The sequence below is a fragment of the Citrus sinensis genome, chromosome 5, assembly GCF_022201045.2.
Source record: "Citrus sinensis cultivar Valencia sweet orange chromosome 5, DVS_A1.0, whole genome shotgun sequence".
In the NCBI taxonomy this organism is placed as follows: domain Eukaryota; kingdom Viridiplantae; phylum Streptophyta; class Magnoliopsida; order Sapindales; family Rutaceae; genus Citrus; species Citrus sinensis.
The window spans coordinates 33,460,494-33,486,015 of record NC_068560.1 but is presented as its reverse complement, the minus strand read 5'-3'; the positions used below and the strand labels follow the sequence as shown (position 1 = coordinate 33,486,015).

The following is a 25,522-nucleotide window of genomic DNA, read 5'->3' as shown; positions in this document are numbered from 1 at the left end:
TCTTTTGTATTCTTAGTTAGTACGTAACATATCAAAAAAAAAAAAAAATTCACATCAAGTCCCGTGAAATCATTTTAAAAGTTTAGTTAATTTAATTTTGATTGAATCTTTAATTTTTTTGTGATAATACAACCACAAAATTCTTGTATAAATTTATTTTATACAAATTAATTTGATATTAACTTATTGATTGAATAAAAATATAAAATAATAAAAACAAATCAGACTAACAAATATTTAATCTAATCAATTTAATCATGTCACATCAGTTTATACAAAAAAAAAAAAAATTATATAGGAGCTTATAACTATATTATTACTCTTACTTTTTATAAGATATAAACTCATCTTAGATTGTGATTGTTATCCTCTTCTATATATCCCATTCCCAATTTCCCCCTTCCATGTGGACACCACCGGCGGCCGCAGCTTAACCCGATTCGAAAATTATTCTGTCTATTTTATTTTAAATTCAAATCAACAAGAAAATCATAACAAAGCTAAACTGAATCCAAAACCACAATTTTGCTGATGAGAAGGAAAGTAAACACAACATATAAATGAGACAAACACTCCAAAAAGCTTTTGTAACATTATTTCATTTCATTTCTAATTCTCCTTAATTTGTAATATACATATGTACATCATGAGAAATTTAAAGTTAAATATATATATATATATATATATATATATATATATTATACATGCAGTACAAGAAAAACAACAAAAACCACCCTTGTAAGACCCCAAAAAGTATCTAAAGATGTCCCCACAAGCAGCCTGATCAGGATTGTCTCAACTCACCATCCGTTTTGATCTTCATCCGAAAGAAGGTTTGTGCCATGTGAGGTAACTTCCAGGGTGAGTGTACAAGAATGAGGGAACACACCCATCTCGCACAGGAACAAACCAATCCGCAAATGTAGTTCACCCGGTAGAATAAGAACTAGGGTGACTGTTCATTATACGAATGGGTTTGATGAGCTCATCAAGATCATCTAATTGTAACTCTGAGGCACCGCTGTCATTGAAATCCAACAGCTCATGTAATGCATCGTTAGTTTCCCCAGCTTCTTTGTCACTTACATCAAGGCCAATATAATCCACAAGTTTCCCTTCAACAAACAGATTACCATTATTTTGTACAGTGGGCCTTTCTGACATTGCTGTCTGAGACTCAGAGTCCTCAACAAGCATAGAACCAAAGTAGCGCCCGTGAGTGTTCTTCGGTTTCCTTGATCGTCTACTTTTCTTTCCATTGCTTCGGCTTTTTGGGTGATGAAGCCTGCATTTGGCGCCTAGAGCACAGGAGCCTGTTGCTTTGAAAGTAGGGCAGACATAGCTGTGCTTTTTCCGACACTGAGAGCAGAGATGTATTCCATTTACTTACTGAAATTAGTGTGGGGTTGGGTGCAGTGTGTAGATCAAGAGGGAGGGAAAAAATGTTTTCAAGAACAATCACACAACAGGGTGAGAAAATATCAAGCAAGCAACAGTGTAATCCTTTCTACTTAAAAGTTGTAGTGCTGTAATTCATGCATTTACTACGAACAAAATGTAGAGCTGCTTTAGGTTTTGTCAACCCATATCTTTAAGGGAATAAACAGTACTTATGATTTCTCATTCCTTTTAAATCTCATATTTCAGGCTTCTTTGTCCAAAAGATGGTATGGGAGTTTCAAGTCCCTCTTCAGGGCAAAAGATGCATGGAAGTGAGTCTAGTTTTGACGTTGATGGTTGGCACAGACTCATCCTCTCAAAAAGGACCAAAAAAATGACTGGAATCAAATCGGAAACATAACAAACCATACGACTGAACAAAATAGATACATAACCCAAGAACAAAAATTTCAGACGAGCATAAGAATGGGCAATTTATATGAATACATTACCTCATCACCATCAGCACAATAGCCCTTAAGAAATCCTTCACAAGTAGAGGCATTTGGATTCACATGTACATGCCTGTATGGACAATTCTTGTTGGTGCATAAACCTACAGGAAACTTGTTAGAATTCTGTGTATGTTAAGTAGTTTGATAAAAGCACAGGATAACAAACTAAAACACCTTGCAGGAAATAAGAGCAATCAGGCATTCGTTCTGGAATGACCTGCATGAAAAAGAAATCACAGATAAATGTAATTTATTTATAAAAAAAATATCATTGAAACAAGTAAAATTAAGCCATCCCCTTGGGTAGACTTATGAATCAGATCCGTCATAAACCTTATGAGTCAATTTGCAGTCAGAATTGGAACATAAACCCTTCAAAAACTTTGTGCAGACAGCAATTTTGGAGGGATCGTGTATATACGGACATTTCCCATTATCCTTGTTGCATTTGCCAAATCTTGTAAAAAACTGACAATACTTCCGCTTTCTAGCTAATCGCAATCTAGCTGTGTGCAAACTCCACCTTACTTTTTCACTTGCCAAAACACGAGCTCGTCTCTTTGGATCTCTAATAAGCTGGTTGCCATTGCCAATTCGAACATATCTGCCAACATTGAATCCGTTTATACCCAATCACATTAATTCTGTAGATAAGCAGAACTTTATGAAAAAGCATATTTGCTAAGAGTACCCAGTATAAACTGCAGAGAAACTCCTTACAGAAGGAAAGGAAAGAGAAGTGGGGACGAGAGTAAAATAGAGATGTAGTAGATTAAAAAAATACATAAACATACTCATCATTGCCGATCACTAATCTTCTTGGAATATAAGATTTCTTGGCATTCTTTTCCAAAGCAGGCCCGGCAGCACATGGTGAGCTATCATCTACGCAGATTATAAGAAGTCACAAGACCAACAAATGTAGAGTTCGTTACGCAGTTAGTTGGTAGCATGTGAGTCAAAGAAACATACGGTTCAACATTCATCAACGCGACTTTAGGAATGTAAACGGAAAAATTAATATGTAAACATGGAATAGAAGAAGGAAACAAGACCCTTGTAACCTGATATCCTCTGAAGGGTCCGTCTTGAAGAATCCATTTTGTAGCGAACCGAACCAATGCGAAATATGCGTTCTCCTGCAAATATAATAAAAATAATAATGAATAATAAAATAAAATAATGTCACTCAGAACTCCAAGATCATTGAATTGCAATTACAAGCTTAATCATTAAAGCATCATTAACAGGAGTACACTGAAGGATACATCCCGAGAATTAATACTACCAAGTGACTTACTGCAAGAGCGAATTCTGATCTTTGTCTCAGAAGCAAATGATTCAGCACCATTTTCTTGTCTCTTCTTCTCAACTGCAGCAACCGCCAATGTAGCTTCCTATAATATACAATGAAAATGATATTGTTTAACAGGTACAAAGAAAATTTCATTTGCAATCAACCATTACTCGGCTTAAAAATGTTACGCATTTCAAAAAAATATAAGACGATCTGATATTGTGTGTTAGTCTAACCTCATTAACTTTCTTTGAGCGATTTTCGATAGATTTCGACCATTTTAGACTAGAGCCACCAACACTTAATACTTTATATTTTCGGAGTGAAAATCCATGGTTTGACCTTGTATAAACTGTATCTCTCTTTCTCAGCAGCAGCAATTTTCGACTGAAAGAATAATGATATCATTTGCTTGGACAATTAATACAATTATCATAAAACTGAAAGTAGCTGCAGAAATACAAGCACATCACATGCTAACGTACCTAATTGCAGATAAAGAGCTATTATTGGAAATGGAAACTGGATCCTGCACAAAACGTCTCCAGTATAGTGTTCTTTTCCAGGGAAACAGGGAAGGTAAGACCTTCCCACGATACAAAAAATGATCATCACTTTTTGATGACTGCATACTATTCAGCGTCCAAACCAGGGAGAATCTGATAGGTTTACAAATCTTTTTTACAGCTGCAAATTAACAACTCAATTAAAATTTCTCTAAACAAATATAATGAAGAAATGAACTAGCTCATTTTTCTGCCCCAATATATTATAGAGGTATACAAACTAACAAAATTTAAATTCCCATAGCTAATAACAAGTGGCACAAATCAGCATAAGCTACTTAATTACTAAGAACAGTCAGAATAACAGCCTCCATCTACAATGACTGTGGATTTAAAATAATTAAGTCATCAAGCTCTTCTATCAGGAAGTTATTTAAGAAAAATAGTAGAACTGAAACAAATAACACCAGTCACCAACTAAGAATATAAAGTAAAACATGAAAAACAATATTCTGGTAAAGGCGCAAGATTAGAATTTTAAATAACATGACAAATCAGCACAAAAACCTCTAGGTTGTAATCACCAAAATACAGAAAATGAGTTACATTATTAAATGATCAAAATAAACATTACCATGGAATTTAATTAGGAAAATGTAGACCATGCCCCATTCATGCACATGATTGTCAAAAGTTATGTATAAGAACGCACTGATTACATCATCCATACATATATCCTTTTTTATTAATATTATACATATCCTATTTTAGTAATAAGGAATACAAATTCCAAAACAAACTGATGTAGAAATCCCATATTTTCAAAAGTAAAACAAAATAAATAGGAGGGGTCATATGGCAATGAAAAATTCATGCAATCTAAGATAAATTAATTTACTAATGCAAGACTTTCAACTGAGCATAAAACATTCAATAACATGTTCTTTTCTATTATCAATTTGTCCATTTTCTGTGTAAAAAAATCAAATAAAAAAAAATGATTCATTAAATACCATTTTCGATAAATAAATAAATAAGCTACAAGTATCCGCACAGACCTTTATAAGACTGGCTCATATCAGATCTTCTGAAGATGTCCTTTGCACATTTTTCCCCCTCCGAAGTGAAAGAGCCATCAGCCAAGGAGACTGTCTGGTTGATGTGACTTTCCAATGGAGTCCTTATTAGCTGATTTTTTCGTCTTTTGTAGTATCCATCTGAGGCGGTGCTTTGGGTCTTATCAGGGTTTTGAACAGATAGGCTACAACCATTTGAAGCTGCAATCAACTGATTTGATTTTCGCTTCAAATACGTTATCCTCTTTACATTTGAAGTACACAAAGTCCCATCATTCAACTCACCCTGGCTTTCCAAACCATTAACTGAACCAGTTTGATTCACAGGAGTTTTAGAAATATTTAAAGCAGCATTAGAAAAATTTAGCTCATCGTTGATTTCCATAAGTTTCTGAGTATCTGATTTTGTCTCAGAGCAACCATTAGGAAGAGGCTCTGCCACAGGGGAAGATGTGTAATCCCCTGTTGAAGAGGTAGCATGATTTGGTACTTTGGCAACAACAGGCAAAGGGGGTGTTCTTGGCCTCTCTAAAGGAGCATTCACTCCTCTTAAGAAACTTGGTGGGTCAACTACATCAGCACCACCCTCAGATCCTCTGGTCTTCTTTGATTCACCTATCCCCGAAGAATTCAACCAATAAACTGAAGAAGTCAAACCATGAGAAATTTGGGAAACCGCAGCAACTGGAGCAGGTTTCCTAACAAGACTGTTACCTTTGCGAATGTAAGACATACTCTGATACTTAGCAACCTTTTTCGGCAACTGATTCTGTGGAGGTAACAAAGACTTGTTTCCTGGAGCAGGAGAGGCAGATGAACTTTCTGTCCGATGCCATGTTCGGGGCCTTGTGGTGCAGGTGGTGCGGGTTGAAGAGGCCAAATCCCTAGAAGCAGTAAACACAGAAGATGAACGTCTTGGATGAATCCTGGAAACACAATGACTCGCTTGATGCTTCTTCCCATTAGTTTCTCCACTCATGGGGTTTAGAGTGAGACCAGTATCTTTAACATCCTGTGCTGGCAGTGATACAGTTCTCTGCGCAACTAAATGTGCACTTTCCAACATATCATCCAACTTTAAATTAATCTTTGCATGCTCGGATGGTGAAGTATGGGCAGATAAATTAAAGAAACCTTCATCCACAGGTTCCTCACTTGGTATTTTCTCAATCCGGCAAACCTTTTCATTGGAAATCTGGCTAGCAGATGCTTCATGATTCAGCGCATTCATAACAGGGACGGTAGACAAGATTTCCGGAGAACCCAATTCTGATATAGAATCAAACTCCATCATTTCATCATAGGAATTTGTAGTAGAAACTCCATCACCATCAGCAACCAAAGCTCGATATGCACGAGACAAATCACCCCTTTCAAGGAGACAACAATCAGATTCCACATCTGTAGCAGGCAATATTTTATTCAAGTCTGAAGACTGATGTTCAGGAGTTACAAATTCAGTGGTCACATTGCAAGCTTTAACTTGCTCTTCTACAACAAATGCCTCTATGTTTTCCATCTTACTTTTTTCCGTACACATATCTTCATTGTTATAGTTAGTTCCATCCACAACTGGGTCTTCATTTACTATCTGCTTACCTTCAGATCCTGGTGGACAGGTGGTCCGTACGTTTGCATTGTCTGATTCCCCAAAAGCTAAAGAAGGTTCAACGATACAAGGCTCAACTTTCAAACTATCATCTCCAAACCCAGAGGCATTTGTATGAACTGAAACTGCAACTTCAGAGGATATCTGAGCCGAACCACTGTCAAGCAATACTGTGATTCCATCTGGACAAGGTGGCAAACTGGAATCACACAGAGTATCCATGTTAGAGACTGCAACTCCCTCTTCTGGATGCATTTGACCCTCAGTAGAATTGGATGGCAACTCTACACCAGATGTAGAGAGATCTGGAGTTACAGGTCCCTCACTGATCTGAGGTACAATCTCACTAGTAAATCCAGGATGGTTAGCAGACACTTTTCTCCTTTTTCTGTTCTCAGGTGAAGACCCATTAAGACCACTGCTTTCTGAAACATTAGCCTCAGAACATCCACCTGTTGAATTGTGCCCGCGGAAAACACTTAATCCATCTGAACTTGATTGTAAGCCAACATCCAAGCCTTCAGTAACCCTAACTTCTACAGGAAAAGAATCTTTTACAGATAAAGCTGTATTCAAGGACTGCACAGAACTAAATGCTTTTACAGGCCCCGTGTCCATATCACTTACCATTGCATCTGGGAAATCTGATACAGAAGTCATAACTTTGCACTTATCAGTATTATTAGACATACCAAACTCGCGGCTTCCTACTGAAAACATAGTATTTGCAAGTCCTCCGGCATGACCACCTTCAATTGCAATGGTAACCTCATTTGTTGCCAGCTGCCTACCATTATAATCACCAGTACCAGGGTTAATTTCTTCTGAATTAATAATAACACGGTCAGAACCTGAGCAGCTGCCTTTGTCACCATTAGAGTGGTCTACATGTGTGGAAGCATTGTGGAAATCAGTTTCCTCTGAACTTGAAAAAGCAGATATTTCACATCTTCCAGGAAGCATAACTGATGGACATCCTTCCACGGTACTGCTATTGACTGAGGAACTCATCTGACCTTTGCAAGGCTGCTTACTAGAAGCATTCAGAATGCCAACCTCAGAATCAGTCATCTTTTCCTGTGAGCTAAGTAAACCAATGTTGCAACTTGTGGTGGTGTTCATCCCATGTGCAGAGCTACAAGTATTTACATGAACCTCATGCCTTCTGATTTCCTCCAAGCTTTTCAAATCGGAATTAATATTTCTTCCTTCTCTAAGCAAAGGATCTGAATATTCTTTTGTTTCAGAATTTTCATGCAATAAGGAGTGCCCATTGTGGCAAAAATGCTTGTCAGCACCTTCAAGACCACCAATGTCAGAAAAATTAGTTTCATTTAGTAATTTAGTTAGATCCTTGTCAAAGTTTGAGGCAGTATTTAATACATGCAAACAACCATCAGCATTTACAGAACCCTCATCAATTTTAGTTTCCTTATGACTTGAACAAGCCAAAGGAGAAATTGAGCCACTCCTCTTTCTCTTAACCTTAGTGACACATGGGGCACAGGAATCACCGTCAGTGCTAACTTCCTTTGATACCATGGCAGTCTCTGGAGATCCACCCACTTGTTCAGTTCCAGGTGACATGTTTGCTTCATATGTATAAGCTTGCAAATCATCAAGGTGACCTGAAGCCATAGCAGCAGAAGAAATTTTGTCTTTTGAAGGTTTTACTCCCATTTTAAGCACAGAGGCTGCAGGTGCACCAAGTGTAGAGGCATCTGCTTTCAAAAGTTCATCCAGCTTCTCTGTTGGTTGAGAACCGGAAACATGCACTGTAGGGTTTATGGCTTTCTTCACTACTCGCTTTGCAACTTTTTTCTTCTTTGCAACCTTAAGTGCAGATGTTTTAGTAGTGCCACATTTTTCTGGAACAATGCTCTTTAACTTTTCCACTGTAATCTTTGCAGGTGAAGTGTTACTCCCACTGGAACAAGGATTTGAATTAGTATCACACTTGTTAGCACAAGAAGGTGCAACTTTCTTTTCAGCCTGTTTTGAGTCCTTATCCTCAGAGACCAAGGCATTATTCACTGCATCTCTGGAACCACCCAGCTTTCTACTACTGTCAAGGGGTTTATTCATTTGTAAACTTGAATGATCCTTATTAGACATCACAATTTTCCTGGTGTTTCCTTTCTTGGGGGTTAAATTTGCGTCAGAAACAATGGCAGAACTTGAAGTTGCCACAATTGCCTTGGCCACCAGTGAATTAGATTTGAAAGAAACATCTAGCTCCACAGGACTCCCCTCTCTCTGTTCATGTTCACCGACATCACGATCCGAAAACACAACCTGGTCCTTCCCTCTAAATGAACCAGATTTTATTTCATAGTTCGAATGATGTAACTCTCCATCATCTCTATTCCTGTAATAAGGTTTCTGAATTCTCAAAAGTGCACTCTTCTTTTGTACTTGCTTCCTCGGGGTTCTATTATACTCATAACTGTGCTCTCTGCTTCCTCTGTTGTTACCATATCTTCCTGCATCAGACGCATAAAACTCGCGCTTTCCACTAAAAGCCCTAACCCCATCACCACTATTCTCACTATTTGACCCCCTTCCAAGCAAAGAATCACGACTCTCTCTCTCTTTGAACACCGGCCTATTTAAACCCACATCTCTGACATTGTTGCTCATCAACTCATTACTATCAAACTGCGAACCATGTTGATTATCATAATTACTGGAATTCAATCTATCAGAAGTTGACACAAACTGACTACGATGTGACACAAAGTCTACCCTTTGATTACTATTATTGCTACCTGTATGCTCAAATTGAACAACATCATTGCTATACCTTTCTCTAAACCTATAACTTGTTGTGTCTAATTCATGCTTAATCTTATCCATTGACCGATAAGGAGACAATGGTCGGTGATCAAATTCATGATGGCGGTCCAACCTACTAACAACCGGACGATGATCAGGCTGAATCCTGGGATGCCGATCCCACACATCCTGCCGGGCCTCAAAATCAGCCACCGGATGCTGGCGATGATGATGATGACGACGATCAGTTTGTTGGTGTTGCTGTAGACGATCATCGTTAATTGAAATTCGGTGGGCAAAATCGTTACTTCGTTGGTGGTGGTACTGGTTTTGGGGTTTAGGGTTAGGGCTAAAATTGGGACTAAATTGAAACTGCGAATGGTGGGAATTGAAAGAAACTTTTTGGACAGGAGGTGGGACAGTGGGAGGAGGCTGGCAGTGGTGGTATAATTGCTGAGGTGGCGGAGGAGGTGGGAGTAATTGTTGTTGTGGCGGCGGGTGTGGTGGCGGAGGTCGATGAGGTGGCGGGGGTGCAAGGTAAATTTGAGGGCGATAAAGATTTGGGTTTGAAGGAGGAGGAGAAGAAGAAATTGTAACATACCTTGATTGATGAACGTACGGAGAATCCATAACTCATCACTGGCCGCGGCGGCTCTTCTTCTTCTTGTTTCTTGTTTTTGCTGATCAAAATTCCGCTTTCATTCGTTGCTCTTTTCTTGGTGGTGGGTTTTGTGTTTCCACTTCGGCCTTTGACTTTGCTTCTACGGGTTTTGGATTGTTGCTAACTTGCTACCTTCCCCACTTCGGATTTTTCATATTAATTGATTTCCCTTGTGAGAATATTATTTTTAAAAAGGTAATTACTCGCGGATTATTTTTTTTCAATTTTTTTTTAATGTTTCATTTAAAGTTAATATTGTTTTCACTGATCCACTCATATTATAATACTGTTAAAATTTTGCTAACATCGTAAAGATAAAATTATTACTTTACAACGACATTGTTTGAAGACAGAAATAAATAGGTGCAGAATAACATAACTTTAAGTGGAGTTCAATAAAGAAAATTTAAATTGTATATTAAAAAAAAAGTGGTGGATGGATAATTATCCTGTAAAAAAATTATTTATACAATATTTTGCTAATTCTCTTAACACTTTAAAGACGGAAGTAAATATGTGCAAAATAATATAAGTTTAGGTAGAGTTCAGTAAAAAAAATTAAGAATTGTGTATTTTAAAAAAAGTGTAAAAAAATAGGTGGATGGTAGATATTGCTCTTTTAAAAAATTTATTAAGATTCTTTTCAATTTTTTTAAGTTCTAATCAAGATGGATTTTTAATAGGAAAATAATTAGATATTATATGTTATATTTGTCAAAATTTATGCATATGGTCAAAAGAAGTTTGCCACAATTTTTTAACTTATTATATTCATAATGCATTTATTAATTGATAATTCGAATGTATTAAAATTGAAATGAAAAATGAAAATCATTATAAATTGTTTATTTTATTTGTAGGAATCATAACCAGAATTAGAATAAGCCATAATACTATAAATGTATTTATGGAATTAAAATATTTATTATAATTTATTAAAATAACCTTAGTTGATTGTTGTCATTATTTATTATAGTAAAATGTAATATTGATTATTATTATTCAAAATAATTATTTTTAATTTTAATAATAACAATAATAATAATAGATAATAAAGGACTTATTTGAAAATATTACAAAAGTTGTATAGGGACCAAAATATAAAATGATGAACTTAATTAAGGGTAATTTAAAAATTATAAAAATTCAATAGATATAAAATGTGAGAGTTTAAGAAATGAGGACTTGATCCACACGGGCGGAGAACTAAGTCCTCATTTCTTTATCCAAAAAATATGTGGGTTCTATATATGTCATTCTCATTTTTCTCTTATTTAATAAATAAATATCATCAATTATTCTCAGTCTAAATTTTGACTCCCTAATCGTATAAGTAAACACACCCTTACAGTTTTGTATTACATATCTTAAGTTTGGATACAAGTTTGTAATTGTAAAGATTTAGTTATTACTAATAACTGAGATTTTTTTTTTTAATAATAAAGATCAATAACTAAGATGACAGGTATATCATACAATATTGCAACTTGCAAAGTAGTGTTCCCGAATTATTGATCCAACATTAGTTTATCATACAATAAAATGTTCTTCAATTGTTATTTTCAGGTAAAACTACATTTTAATTGCCGCATGTTGCAGAATTAGAAATTGTTCATACTTCATACCCTTCCTTCTTAAATTGTTAGTGAACAATTCTTGGTCAAGATTTTTTAACTTAAAATTGCGGCATACCTCTATCAAGGCAAGCATTGTCAGCTAAAGGGACATATCTCCACCAAGTGTTAATTTTATTTTATTTTTTGGCCTGGGAGATGAGATGATATCTTACTCTCATCCACCCAGAGAACCTATTATGAAATTTGGAAATGGTAGAAACGTGGACTTTTGTGGTGATTCAGGTAACAGAAAAACGATTTTGCAAGAAAAAGAAATCATCCAGGGTGATGGGGGACGAGAAAGAAGTTCCAACAATAGCCGTGGTGTCGGTGGAGAAGACTTGTTCAACTGTCACCATCCGGACTTAACCAGTTCTTGCTTGTTTTGTGGTGTTGGAAGCAGCTGATAGCCTTCACTAGAGGAAAAGTTAATTGACTGAAAGTAAGCAGGGGACCCCCAACGAAGGATATGTTGATTGAAGAGGAGAAAATGAAATCTTTAACCACTAGCAATGCAGGACCACTTCAATTATAATAGCAGCAAGTAGAGTATTGACCAAGGACTCCATAGGCATTTTGTGACACATAAAATGGCTTATCTGATGGTCTTGTTAAACTTTGAACTGGTCAAATAAGAAGTGTAAATTTTCCAGATTATGAAGCCAATTTTCAAACTTGGAAGCAGTTACATCTTTGGATTAATCCAGAGCAATGGTTAATTTTGCTCGGTTATTGTTACAACACATTCCTTTTTGGAAATGGTACAATTAACCATTGATCAGTTGAGATCAATGAAGAAAGCCGACACTTCCTTTTTAAGAAACAAAAAAACAAAAACAATCCAACATATCTGAACTATAGATATAATATGACTGCTGCTAAGGGGAGGAGGAGGGCACACCATCAAACATCCTCTCATCCAACACCTATCTGTAAAGTAAAATGATATATAAAAGAATCACATCGAGTGAATGATTTGTACTTGGGATTTAAGCCAGTAATGTGGTCAGTCAAAGCTTGATGAGCGGCTCCACCTTCCTAGCAAGTAGTCCTCTAATGAGACACTTTGCTCAATGCTGCTCATGGAGAATGAATCATCCTCCACATCAAGTAATGCAAGATTAAGATGGGATTGGAGATTAGAACGAGGGCAAGATTCATCATCCAGCATTTCAGATTCTTCTGAAGCATTAACTTGTAACCTTGCCCATTTGGTCACATCAGCATCACCTCGGAGGAGCTTCAAAACCTTAACATAAAAAGAAACAAGCTTAACATCTGTTTCTAATAGAGGAGAATAAAGAGGAGCTTCAAAACCTTAGCATAAAAAGAAACAAACTTAACATCTGCTTCGCATATAGGGGAATAAACTATGTACTCTAACTTTTTTTTTTATCAGAAAACTATGTACTCAACTAAATATATAAAAAGAGAACATCATGATGATGTTCAGCACTTAGGCTATTGCAATTAAGCTACTGCATGATGTGTCATAAGCACACCACAGTTACGTGACATTCTTACTAGACTAAAAATTATTCAGAGAAGCCATAACTTACAAGGCTCATTTGAGGCCTAGCTCGAGGGTCACGCCTGATACAGAGAATAGATGCTAAAACCATTCTCTCCATCTGGTCATAGTCATAGTTGTTGCCCAAGGCTGGATCTAACAACTGGGTAACCTTCCCACTGCTCAGAATTGGCTTTGCCTGGACAATGTAGTTTCATTCATTCAATAATGCACAAATCCAAATGGTCAATTCAGTAACCAGTAAGTTGCAACAGAACAAAGTACATACCCACATGACTAGGCTCTCTTGGCCTTTTGGATGATCGTTGCTTATAGGCTTCCTTCCAGTGAGAAGCTCAAGGAGTACAACACCAAATGCATAGACATCAATCTTGTCATTTACTTTTCCATACATGAAGTACTCGGGAGCCAGGTAGCTGCAACAAAAAGCATTATCATTCATTCATGCATTATTAACCTTTGTCCCAGATAAGTCTTCCAATCTTACCAGTAATTTCAGAAACAACTAAACACTGTGGATTACATTTCCCTTTGAAATGAATCAAAAGAACCAACAATTGAACATGAAAAGGAAAGCAATGGGATTGAGAATCAAAACTACATACCCAAAGGTTCCCGCAACATCGGTGCAGGTTATATGAGATGAGGAGGTTGATGCCCACTTGGCAAGTCCAAAATCAGATAGCTGAGGAAACCAAGAAGAAAAGCATAAAAATCTACGTATTTGTGATTTGTGTTCCGCTTTTAAGCACTAAAATTTACAAATCCAAAAATAAAAGTTACCTGTGGCTCGAAGTCATCTGACAGTAATATATTTGATGATTTAACATCCCTGTGGATCACACGTTGAGCACTGCCACTGTGGAGATATTCAAGAGCTTCGGCCACCCCCATAGCCACCTTATATCTCTCACTCCAACCAAATGCAGCCGGGTCTTTCTTATTACCTGAATCAGAAAACAAAAGAAACATGTGGGCAAACTCCAATTTAAAAAAAAAAAAATCAATATAACAATTTGTAAAGCTATCTTCCGTTTCTAAAGCAAAAATCAAGTGTTCACATACCATGAAGGTTCTCTTCTAGGCTTCCCCTTGAGAGGAAATCATAAACCAAGAGCAGGTTATTGTCCTCAAAACAGAATCCCAAAAGGGAAATAATGTTTTTGTGATGTAATGTAGTAATAATCTCAATTTCCAAAACAAACTCTTTTATTACATCTTCAGATGGCTTCAAGATTTTCACTGCAAGTTCCTTTCCATCAGGAAGGCAACCTTTGTAAACCTGACTGCTGCCTCCTTTCCCTATCAGATTCTCTGGCATAGGAAAATATATCATTAGATAAAACCAAACTCCACAACAAACAAAATATAAACTGTTTCTATTAAGTTGAGGATCAGCACAAACCGGCCAAGAAATTAGATGTTGCTGAGAGGAGATCCTGGTAATTGAACAATCTGCAAGTTGCCGAATATTTCTCATGAAGACCTTCCAATTCTTTTGGCAGTTCCGTTGAATCATGATCAGTAGAAAGTGGAGAACTAACTATCTCATTACCTACAGGAACAATTGCACCACTATCTCCATTCAAATTGATTGATTCATTGTCTCCTGGATCATAAGTAATTTGTTTAACATCTGAATTAGCAAGATATGAAGGTTGCCTAGTGGGCAACCGCAGAGCCCATTGAACCACAGAGATCTTCCTCAGTGAAGACCTGTCAGGAGCTCGGCAGTCTGGAAATATTGCACGGCGGAGCAGTGGCCATCCAGGTCTTGATTCAGGCAATTGTCTGACCAGCATAGTAATTGAAGTTGAAGCTGCCTCTACATTCTGCACAGGTACTATAGCCAAAGACTCATCTCCAGCACCTCCATCACTAGGGGACTCTTCTTCACTCTGGCTACAAGAACCATCTGGCAGATTTCTAACCGGTCCACAAATAGAGCAATTCCGTTTTGCTGCACTACCGGAGCAATCTGAACGGGCTTTCACTAAAGCCTGCTCCAAATTCATGACAGAACCACCCAGATCATAAACTGGCTTACTGGTTATACTGGAACCATCATCTGTAACTACTTTTGAATTCTTTTGTCCAGTAATCTTGCTCATTGATATTGACCGGTGAATAACATCAAGCAAACTATTCCGGCGATGATCTTCAGTTCCTGCAAAAAGCCGAGGACCAAGGATTTTAATACACACCATTAAATGTCTGAAAAAAATGATAAAGTAAAAAACACATCAAAACCTTTTGATTCACCCGCAGTTGATGGACAGCCCTCTTTTTGGAACACAACTTTCCCATTATTAACAGCAAGAACCGAACAATCCTTGGATAGTTTCTTAGCGCAATACTTAGCCAAGGAAGTTGTTGACCGAATTGTATGGTGATTTTTAGCAGTTCCCACTATAAACTTAGTAGCAGAATAAGATTGTGCTTCTCTAACTAGAATTTTTCGAATTGACGTACCTCTGCATATCTTAAGCTTAAGATCCACCTGCAAGAATTTATTTACAAACCCAACATTAAAAATTTCACTTTTGTGATCAAGAAAGTACTGCAGAAAAACGGAGACAATAAAAAAGAAGTAGAAACATATCATGATGTGAATGAATGTAGCAACCAGAGAGTCTCAGTGTACTTCACATTGTAGATTCAGAAGAAAACAGTAAAAAAGAAGATTTTTTTTTTCTCTCTGTCAAATTCCTCCATTTTCCCACCAACCAAAACAGAGAAAGTGAGAAAAAAAAAATTGAAGAAAAAACAAACCTGTTTCAAGTTGCAGAAACCTTCATACACAGCAAGAACAGAGTCAAAAGCTTTAACAAGCGACAAAAGCGAAGACTTGCCATCACGATCCACAATTGCTACACCCAACCCATTAGACATAATCATTAAAACAAACCAAAAATCACCAAGAACACACTAAAAACACTCGAAACCTACCATTATTAGCCAGAACATGCAGAGCTATAACAGTATCACCAGGCTGAGCAACTTTGACCAGAGCCCAAGTCAACAGCTCTCTACTATGCGTATCCAACTTCACACCCACCACCACCGTCCGGCCAGCACCGGAGCTAATGACGTCACCTTCTTGCTGCACCATTTTCATTTGCTAATTTAACTCACTCAAACGTGACGAATCCCTTGTCGTTTTGTTGCATGAAGTTAGCAAGAGATCATCTTCGAAGGTTAATTTATATACAAGTACGACACGAGAGTTGAGGTTTGGAGAGGGCGAGGCTTTGCTTTCTTTTTTGGCTTAACCGTCAGTTTGTTTGCTTTTCAAGCTCGCCAACCAGACAAGAAAAAGAAGTTAACCGAGGGAAGATTGAGATTTTATTATAGTACACGCAAGAGCGGAGGAGTCTGAGCGATTGGTTAAATGTTTGTAAGATGGTGATGATCACATGGCGTGGCCCACCTGCTAAGAGACGTGGGACCCCAATTTTTTTCACTCGGAGATATTGTTTGGATATAATTTGCTCTTATAAAATGTATGGGATATTTTTATGGGAAAATATCCACCGTCCACCTATTTTTTACACATTTTTTAAAAATACACAATTTCTCTATTTTTTAGCTGGAATCCACCTAAAGTTACATTTTTTTTCACTTTTCCACTTCTGTTTGGAATTCGTTAAGAAAACTAACGGAAACTTAATAAAATGACCATTTTACCCCCAAAACAAAAATTATAATTTCACCTTAAAAAATACCAAAAATAATAAGATTTAATGATGAATATCATTATTGGTACTTTAATGAAGTACAAAAAAATCTTAACTACTAGAGATTATAACTCAATTAATAATAAAACTCTACTTATCTTAAATTTAATTGATGATTTGTGAGATTGGGCTATTTTTAATACTACTGTTATAATTTAGCATTCTAATTACAGATATATTTAAAAAAAAACATGCATTTGATGGTTATGGAATTAATTTATTTATTGACCGATGGGGAAAATAATTAGATTAATCTAATTATTTTTTGTAATTTTTAAGGTGAAATTGTAATTTTCGTTTTGGGGGTAAAATGGTCATTTTTTAAAGTTTCCGTTAGTTTTCTTAACGGATTCCAAACGGAAGTGGAAAAGTGAAAAAAAATGTAATTGTTGGTGGATTCCAGCCAAAAAATGAAGGAATTGTGTATTTTTAAAAAAGGTGTAAAAAATAGATAGACGGTGGATATTTTCCCTATTTTTATTTTGATTGTTGGGCCACAAATTTAAATAATCATATCAGGCATTCAATGAAACGGACGCCTAACATACATTTATGAGGATTTAACATTTAATTTTGAGCTTAAACTTCGCTTATTAATGATGAAAAAAAATACCAAACGATGACTAATTTAAGTATTTTATCTACGATTTCAATTAAAATCATTTTTTTTCTAATGTTGATATCTTGTATGACTGTGATCATCTTTAACTTGTTAGGCATGCGCTATTTATTTTTGTTTTTATTAGAGAATAATTGAATTCGATTGCGATGGCGATTGTTATCAATTAAACTAATTAACTTCAACTAAAACAAAATTTGACCCGTCGAGATTTAAAAATAATTAATTTTAAATAAATTCATTAATTATACTTATTTAACAATGCCTTAGCAGTGTACTCTATAAATTCATATCAACTTGTTGATTAATTATAAAAAAAAAAAAAAGAAAAAAAAAAGAGAGAAGGTTCAAATCAAAATAGTGAAAATACCCAGCCGCGCGTGACTCACTCTCGCGATATATACGAGCTACAAAGGTAGTTGGTGAAAGATTTGGAGCTGAAAATCACGGGAAAAGAAACGGGACCCACAAATTTTGTTTACCAAGCGCGTGAGCTTCAGCTTTTCTCTGTTCTTCTAGTCAAAGTCTTTCCGCTTCCCATTACTTTTGTCTCCCCACGCATTAATATTCTACCTTTTTGAGGGGAAAAAAGATATTTTATTCATAATTGCCTTTTTCCTTCATTTAGATTATTATTAGCTGCGTTAATTAATAGATTGAAAAAAGTGATTATCGCCTTTCTGGCGTCCTTCGGACGGTTGGGCCTCCATGTTGCTCGCCTCCTCGCGTTAAAACAATAAGTACTTTAGCTTTTGTTCTTAATTTTATAATTAACGAATTTTTAGGCATGGTGTCATTTTACAAAATTAAAATAAAATATATATCTAAAACGTGTATCGGCAATGCAATTAAGCAAAAGATGAAGCTATAAAAAAGAAAAAAAATTCATTAACAAATTTCACGTATAATTTTTTTGTTAAAGCATGTATAATGCATTAATATATAAATAAAATCTTATGATACTTAAAAAGAGATTTTTTTTTTTTTGAAGTGACGTGTTATTTATCAATTTTGGCAATGAACGGAATGCTTCGTTACTTTCAATATATTGAAAAATCATTTATAATCTATTGTCATTATAGCATAATTGACATTGAAATATTAAATTCCTCTATTATTCTTACTCTTATCCAACATGATAAAATATTCAAATTTCGGCTTTACTTAATAATTTCTACATACTATGATGTAATGACTATGCAATTTGCAATTGACAAAATTATAACCATTTATTCTTCTTCTTCTTTAGTTTATGAAAAATATTTAATTATCCACTATTATCTGTTGACGCATTTAAATATTATTAAAAAAAATTAAATTATCTAACTTTTGTCGTGAAAAATAAGAGGCCACTGATTCAAATATAAGAGAGTACATCTAATTAGAGGGTGGGAGGGGTAAGCCGGAAAAAAATCTTGATTTACCTTATGTTCAAAATATATTGATTATTTGATGTAAGAATATAATTTGGTTTACTAAAAAAAATGTTTAAAATTTTGGAGGTTACTCGGTCATCGATATGGTTGGTTCATAATGTAACCGACAATTTGCGAAAAGCCCGTGAATGGGCGCTGCGTACCAGGACTAGGTACACTCTAGCGGGCCACCGTTCAGCTCCCAGCACCTAGGTAGAGTGAAACTATTATCACGTGTTTACCAATCAAAACCATACACGTGGCGTCTTTTTATTGATGTGGGGCCCACGTGCACTAACAAGTGATCCACAAGTTGATGGCCACGTGCTCTCTGCGTACTTCAGAAATTCCGTATTTTTTGTTTTTTATTTTTTGAGACAGCTACACATTTTTTTAATTAATTTTATGACCGACAAGTATATTAAGGTAAATAGAAAATTTATTGATATTTTTTAAAATGAGAAATCTACTGACTCTCCTAAATCAGGATTGTCTCCTAAATAAAGCGATTCGGTCACACAACCCTTTCACCCTCATTAATACTAGGGCGACTTTTACTTCATCTACATAAATCATGGATAATTTTATAGTTAAATTAAATGTAATTTTTAATGTAACACTAATTAATTCTTTTTTTCCACTCATCATTCATGTGAGTGGTCAAATCTCGGTCCTCTTATTTTAAGACAAGAGATAATGTCATCTCAATTATTCTCATATGATGAGTAATGATACCCACCTATCAAGTGCGCATTTAAAACAAAATATAACTAAGATGTAATTATTGTAAAATCACTTAAACCATCTAATACCTATAAAATCATGTACAACATGAATAAAGTAATATTTTAGTAGCACAAGTATAACATCATATATTTCGGATAAATATTTTATTTAGTTTTAATATTTTAAACTAAATGTATGTTTAGTCCCTATATTTAGAAAAATACTTCAAGACACTCCTATTATTAAACATGTTATATACTTACACTTATTTTTATTTCTTTTTACAATAATACCCTTGCAACAATATTTTTGGCATATAAATAAAAAGAAAAATAATAATTTATCAATTAACTTTAAAAGTAGCATAAAAATTTATACAAACCTTATAGTATTTTTTTAGTATTGTTTTGGTAATTTAATTTTTTCATGAAATAATTTTTAATAAGACTGTTGAAACACTATTTTAAGTTGGATGATACTCATTTATTGGCAGGTAATTATTAGTAAAATTATCGTATGGGTACAATAAAATATTAGTTCTTTTACATTGATTTTTTAATTAATTTGCTAATAAATAATTATTAGTTAATTACTAATTAAAATTTTTGTTCATATATTAATTAATATCAAGAATATTGTTGAAAGTCTATTATTATAAAAAGAAAAAAAAGGAAATAATGTATTATCCTTAACTACAAAGATGTTTTGAGATATTAATTAAAATATAAAGAATAAAGAGACGTTTAAATTAAAATATAGACACTAAATAAGTATTTACTATATCTTTTACGAGATGTTACAAAAATAATATCCGTAATTGCTCAATTTTAGTTTAGGGTAAACAAAATTGCTCACTGAATAACCATAATCGAAACTTACAAAAGGCTAATGTTAACAAAACGGCCAAAAAAGAACACAAAAAACATTGTTCACCAAAATTAACTGATAGAAAATCCAAGTTAAAGCCGAAATAAAATGACGGAAAGGAACAGCAAAGGTTGCAGTCTACGGTGGTCATGATCGTTGTTTACGAATTGTACTGCACGTGATGAGCTCCGATACCGGATATGGGGTCCCATGCGCATCACATCGTGCGTGTAGTCCACCGCCTAATTTCTAATATCAACTTAATTGACATTTTTATTCAAGTTTATGACTTGTGCGACAAAAATAAAGCTCTGGTCACCATGTGCTGTCGGTGGATCCACACATGCATCGTTTTTTTTTTTTTTTTTTTTATTTTCATGCGGCACTATAACGTGCGCAAACCACCTTTTTCTTTTTTCTTTTTCTTTTTTTTAATAATATTCAACGTACTTAAAATAATAAAAATAAAAAACCCTTGTGTTAACGTTGCATGCCATTGGTGTTCAATCAACTGTGAGCTTGAAAATTTTGAAGACTCGTAGAAATTTTCTCATTGATCCATAGTCCTATAATTTTTTTTTTAAAAAGAATTGAATAATTTATGAATCAAAATTTTGATTTTGTTCGTCAAGTAATATTATTTTTAATAGATGATCAAAAAATAAATTTTCTTTGTAATCAATCAATAATAAATACAAGAGTATATTTTAATAAATTTTTTCTTGTGGAATCTTGATTATGATGTTTTTTTTTTCTAGTGGGCGAGTTTATTTATTGAACTTATATATGTTGTAATGTGCCATCGCAATCTTCAAAAACAAAAATCAATTAATAGACATGGGATCTAACTTGTATTCTATAACATCAAGACAGATGAAAATCTGCACAAAAATCTTGCAACGAAATTATGATAATCGAATGGTACGTACGCATTTTAGAGAGGATCGAGCCGGCGTTGTACGGACGGTGCTGCCACATCACAAACTTTGTAGACAAGCAAATGATAATCTGTCGATCTCGGAACTACTAAATAGTCAATTATTAAAGCTTTGTAATTATGACATGATAATAAATGAGAAAGGGTGTTATGTATGTAGCATATGGTTCTGATCAAAAAGTACATCAAACTAAATAATTGGAGGGATTCAGTGTTTCTATGTTGGCCCCGATCAACCTGTCATGCATGGCCACGAAATCATAGCTTAGTCCTGGATGTATTATTTTTCTTTTACATAAATTAGTTGTTTTCTCCCTTATAATTGGGGACAGTGGCCCAAGACTGTGGATGTTAGGACTTAGGAAGGTGACTTTTGTACTATTAAGTTGTAAATACAATTTGGAGGGATGGATTTATATGTTCATTCAATTATAATGGGCACATTTGCCAAATCTATTAAGGGATTGGAATTGGAATATCTAAAATATGCTTTAAATAAACATCTTTATTTGGCCGAGTTATCCCAAATTAACTGTATATGTAGGGTGAGTTAGTATTTTTAAGTACAGCACTCGCAGGCATGACGACGCCCGACAATCTGACTGCTGAATGCTGGTGATGTTATTAAAAGTAGGACAAAATTAATTTACAAGATATATTCAGATAAGGGTAATTTTTAAAAACCTGCCCTGAAGTTTGGGCTTGTTGCAAGTAGATGGCGAGAATTGATTTATTTGTAAAAAACCCCCTACCGTCAGTTAAGTTTAACATTGACCGTTAGTTGACCGTGCAAAGACAATATTACCCTCAACATTAGTTTGTAAACGAAAATAACTAAAAAAAAACCAAAATTATTGGTGCAAAAAGCACAAACCCTATTTTTTGACAATTTTATCCTTGACAATTCTAAAAATTTACAATATCATAGGTAAAGATTATGACTATTTCATTTTTAAATTTTTAATTTTATCTTTCTTGTAGGAATTTTAAGGAAATATCAATAATTTAAAGAGGATTTTTTAATTTTTTAATTTTAATTTTTTATAAGAACTTTAAGAAAATATCAATAATTTAAAAAGTGTAAAATAGCTAATAATTTTGGTTTTTTTTAGTTATTTTCGTTTATAAACTATTGTTAAGGGTAATATTGTCTTTGCACGGTCAACTAACGGTCAATGTTAAACTTAACTGACGGTAGGGAATTTTTTACAAATAAATCAATTCTCGCCATCTACTTGCAACAAGCCCAAATCTCAGTGGAGGTTTTTAAAAATTACCCATTCAGATAAAATATAAACAAAAAAATTCATAAAATAATGTCATTGCGGTATGAAGGAAAGCATATGGAAATGTGCGATGATAATGCCATTGAATTAATTAACAAGGTCTAAAAAGTCCCTAATCAATGTCATGGATTAAGGTATCGTCTCCGCATTTCCCAACAAACGTTGACCGCGTTTTAAATGATTAATTAATTAACCAAACTCAATCTCGCTTTGGCCTCACCCCCCAAACCCATGCATAAAAACCAGGAAAAGAAATCGGGAAATTAAAAAAAATAAAAATAAAATTAAAGCGTGTAGGGAAATTCGGCGGTTACGTGAAATGATTCTTGCTTCGAGACGAGTTTCGAGTGTTCCTAACAAGGGGCCGTTAAAATGGGGTTTGGAAGACCCAAAACGACGCACTAACAAAACAGAAAACAATGCATTAGCGGCAATTTGGCAAATCAAACCCTACGTCACATAATTTTCCCGCGCTTAATTCAGTTTCAACAAACAATTAATTAATTTCTTAACTGACTGAAAAGGAAACGTAACTTGTCAGCTGGTGGGCTTTGCTCAACTTACTTTCCATGACAAGGCATTACATCTTAAATGTGTTTTTGGTGATTATTAATTTAATTTTTGTTAAGATAACAGCACATATATATATATATATATGTATATATATGTTAATTATCAATGAAAACCCTTGTCAAAAGCTCAAGCAATTGCTTTCATTTTCAGCGTCGATTCATCAATAAGGACAATTTATTACCGTTGGAGCCCATCGCGATCAAACATTTGCACTTTTTCTTATTACAATTCAAATTCACATGATATTATTATCAAAATATAAAGAGTAATGATATAATTACAAAATTTTATACAAATTTATTTTATACAAACTGATGTGTCATGATAAAATTTGTTAAATTGAATATCTCTTATCCCGCTTGGTTTATTTTTATTATTTTATATTTTTATTCAACCAATAAATTAATGTTACATCAGTTTGTACAAGATAAGTCTGTACAATAATTTGTAGTTATATCATCACTCAAATATAAAATGACATTATGAAAAACAAAAACAAAAAAACAAAATTGATTGTGTGATCGTAGCAACGCACCATGCATCTCTTGCATGTTTAATCACATAATATCATGGACCACTAGTTTATTGATTTATTTATTTATTTTCCCGTCAATTTAAGCACAGCCGCAATTTGTACTCGTGGTTACAAGACAGAGATGTTAAGATTGATCGAAATGAGATATATAGATAGATATACGGGGTTGCCAGCCAGGAAAGTGCAATCGTTGTCATTACAACAACTAAATGAATTTGCTATCAAAGTCTAGTCGATGGTGACAATGATCTGTAAATAGTTGGAGTTATGCGGGTGTCATATGTATTAATTTCTACCTAAATTTTATTGTTGGAGCCACAACAAAGCAGGTACGTTTCACTTGTCCGTGCATGTGATTTTGCATGGCATTTAGGCTTACTCAATTAATCTGGTCGACTCCGTTATTTTAATTTGAATATATTTATGAGCTAAACTAAATTGCTCTAGTTCGTATAATTGATTGTTTATCCAACTTCAAACTTTGTCCCTTTTTTTTCAAAAAAAAAAAAAAAAAAAAAAAAAAAACCGAAGTTGTTATCTGCCACAGGCATATAAGGGTCTACAGGAGCGTAGATTTGAATCTGTTTTGAATTGTAGAAATATTTTTTTTTTTTTACATACTGCGTCAAAGTGTTATGTCAGATAAGAGTTTGTGACACTCTTTTGATATGTTTTCTCTCTTAGTATTTTCTTTTTCATAAATATTTTGTAATATATGTACATTTATAACAATGTGTGGCTAACTTTTAATTGCTTTTATATTCTTATCTAATAATCACACATCACAAATTTACATTTAAATTTGCATTTAAGTCACCATAATGCCATAACAACATAGGGTCTTAATTTTGCTTAAATAGTGATAGATAAATGCCGTATATTTTGATTAAAAGTTTGTTTAGTCTTTGTATTTTAAAAAATATCTCAAGACACCTCTACTATTAAATATATTGTGTCTACTCTTACTTTTTCTTTTGTTGTACAATAACACCCTTGCAACAAAATTTTTGAGGACATTAATGAAAACAAAAAAAATATCAATTCATCAAATTAGCCTCAGAGTAAAATAAAAATTAGTAAAATTTTTTATATTATTATTTTACTTTTAGGATTAATTTACTAAAATAAATTTTGATATGCAATTATTAGTAAGACTGCTACAAGAATATTAATAATTACTTTAAGTTGATTGATACTAATTAATTTGTGAATAATTATTAGCAAGATTGTTGTATAGATACAAAAAATACTAGTTCTTTCATATTAATATTTATTGGTCATTTTATTTATGAATAATTACTGGTTAATTTACTAATTAAGTTTTTTTACAGATAAATTCATAAATTAAGTAATGTTAAAAATATTGTTGTTGGGGTATTATTATAAGAGTGATGATGTCAAAGAAAAGTCATTTTCAAATCCGACAGCACTAGGCCTTCCATTTCCACGAACCTTCTTTCTTCCGGTCTTGTTTTAATTTCTTTTGTTTCATAATATATTTTACTATGCCTAATGTGATATAATGATTATACAATCGATCGATGCTGGGTAATTTGAGTATTTGAACTCCTCTAGTTATTTTTACCAAAAATGATATTACATAAGAAAGTACGACGCAAATAATTCGAGATCGAAAATTCGGACCTACACATATTGAGACATGTCTCAACATATTAAAATTTAGCTTAGAATTTGAAATAAATAAATACACAACTCTCATAGTTAATTCTCTAACCTTCAGCCTCAAAGAAGAGGAGAGGAGGCGACTGAGCAATTCAGTTAAGGAGTATTAATCTCTCCGGTTAAAGCTGGACTTCACCTTCTTTAAAAAATATTCAAACAATTAAAACCTTTCAATTTT

The 25,522-nt window shown here is 34.1% G+C and overlaps 2 protein-coding genes across 2 annotated transcripts; both read right to left on the bottom strand.

Annotated features, from left to right (window-relative positions):
• Window positions 1-580: 580 nt before the first annotated feature.
• Window positions 581-9,949, bottom strand: LOC102626085 (uncharacterized). Its single transcript, XM_006472799.4, has 10 exons — window positions 4,757-9,949; window positions 3,678-3,879; window positions 3,429-3,579; window positions 3,196-3,292; window positions 2,960-3,034; window positions 2,690-2,780; window positions 2,229-2,499; window positions 2,070-2,112; window positions 1,893-1,996; window positions 581-1,359 (listed from the first exon to the last, which is right to left on the bottom strand). The coding sequence occupies exons 1-10, from the start codon at window positions 9,786-9,788 to the stop codon at window positions 928-930; spliced, it is 6,498 nt and encodes a 2,165-aa protein (XP_006472862.2). The 5' UTR covers window positions 9,789-9,949; the 3' UTR covers window positions 581-927.
• Window positions 9,950-12,101: 2,152 nt separating this feature from the next.
• Window positions 12,102-16,329, bottom strand: LOC102625796 (protein kinase STUNTED). The gene is made up of 10 exons (XM_006472798.4): window positions 15,916-16,329; window positions 15,739-15,836; window positions 15,217-15,466; window positions 14,372-15,133; window positions 14,032-14,280; window positions 13,750-13,913; window positions 13,572-13,651; window positions 13,235-13,382; window positions 12,995-13,144; window positions 12,102-12,684 (listed from the first exon to the last, which is right to left on the bottom strand). The coding sequence occupies exons 1-10, from the start codon at window positions 16,082-16,084 to the stop codon at window positions 12,442-12,444; spliced, it is 2,313 nt and encodes a 770-aa protein (XP_006472861.2). The 5' UTR covers window positions 16,085-16,329; the 3' UTR covers window positions 12,102-12,441.
• Window positions 16,330-25,522: the final 9,193 nt, after the last annotated feature.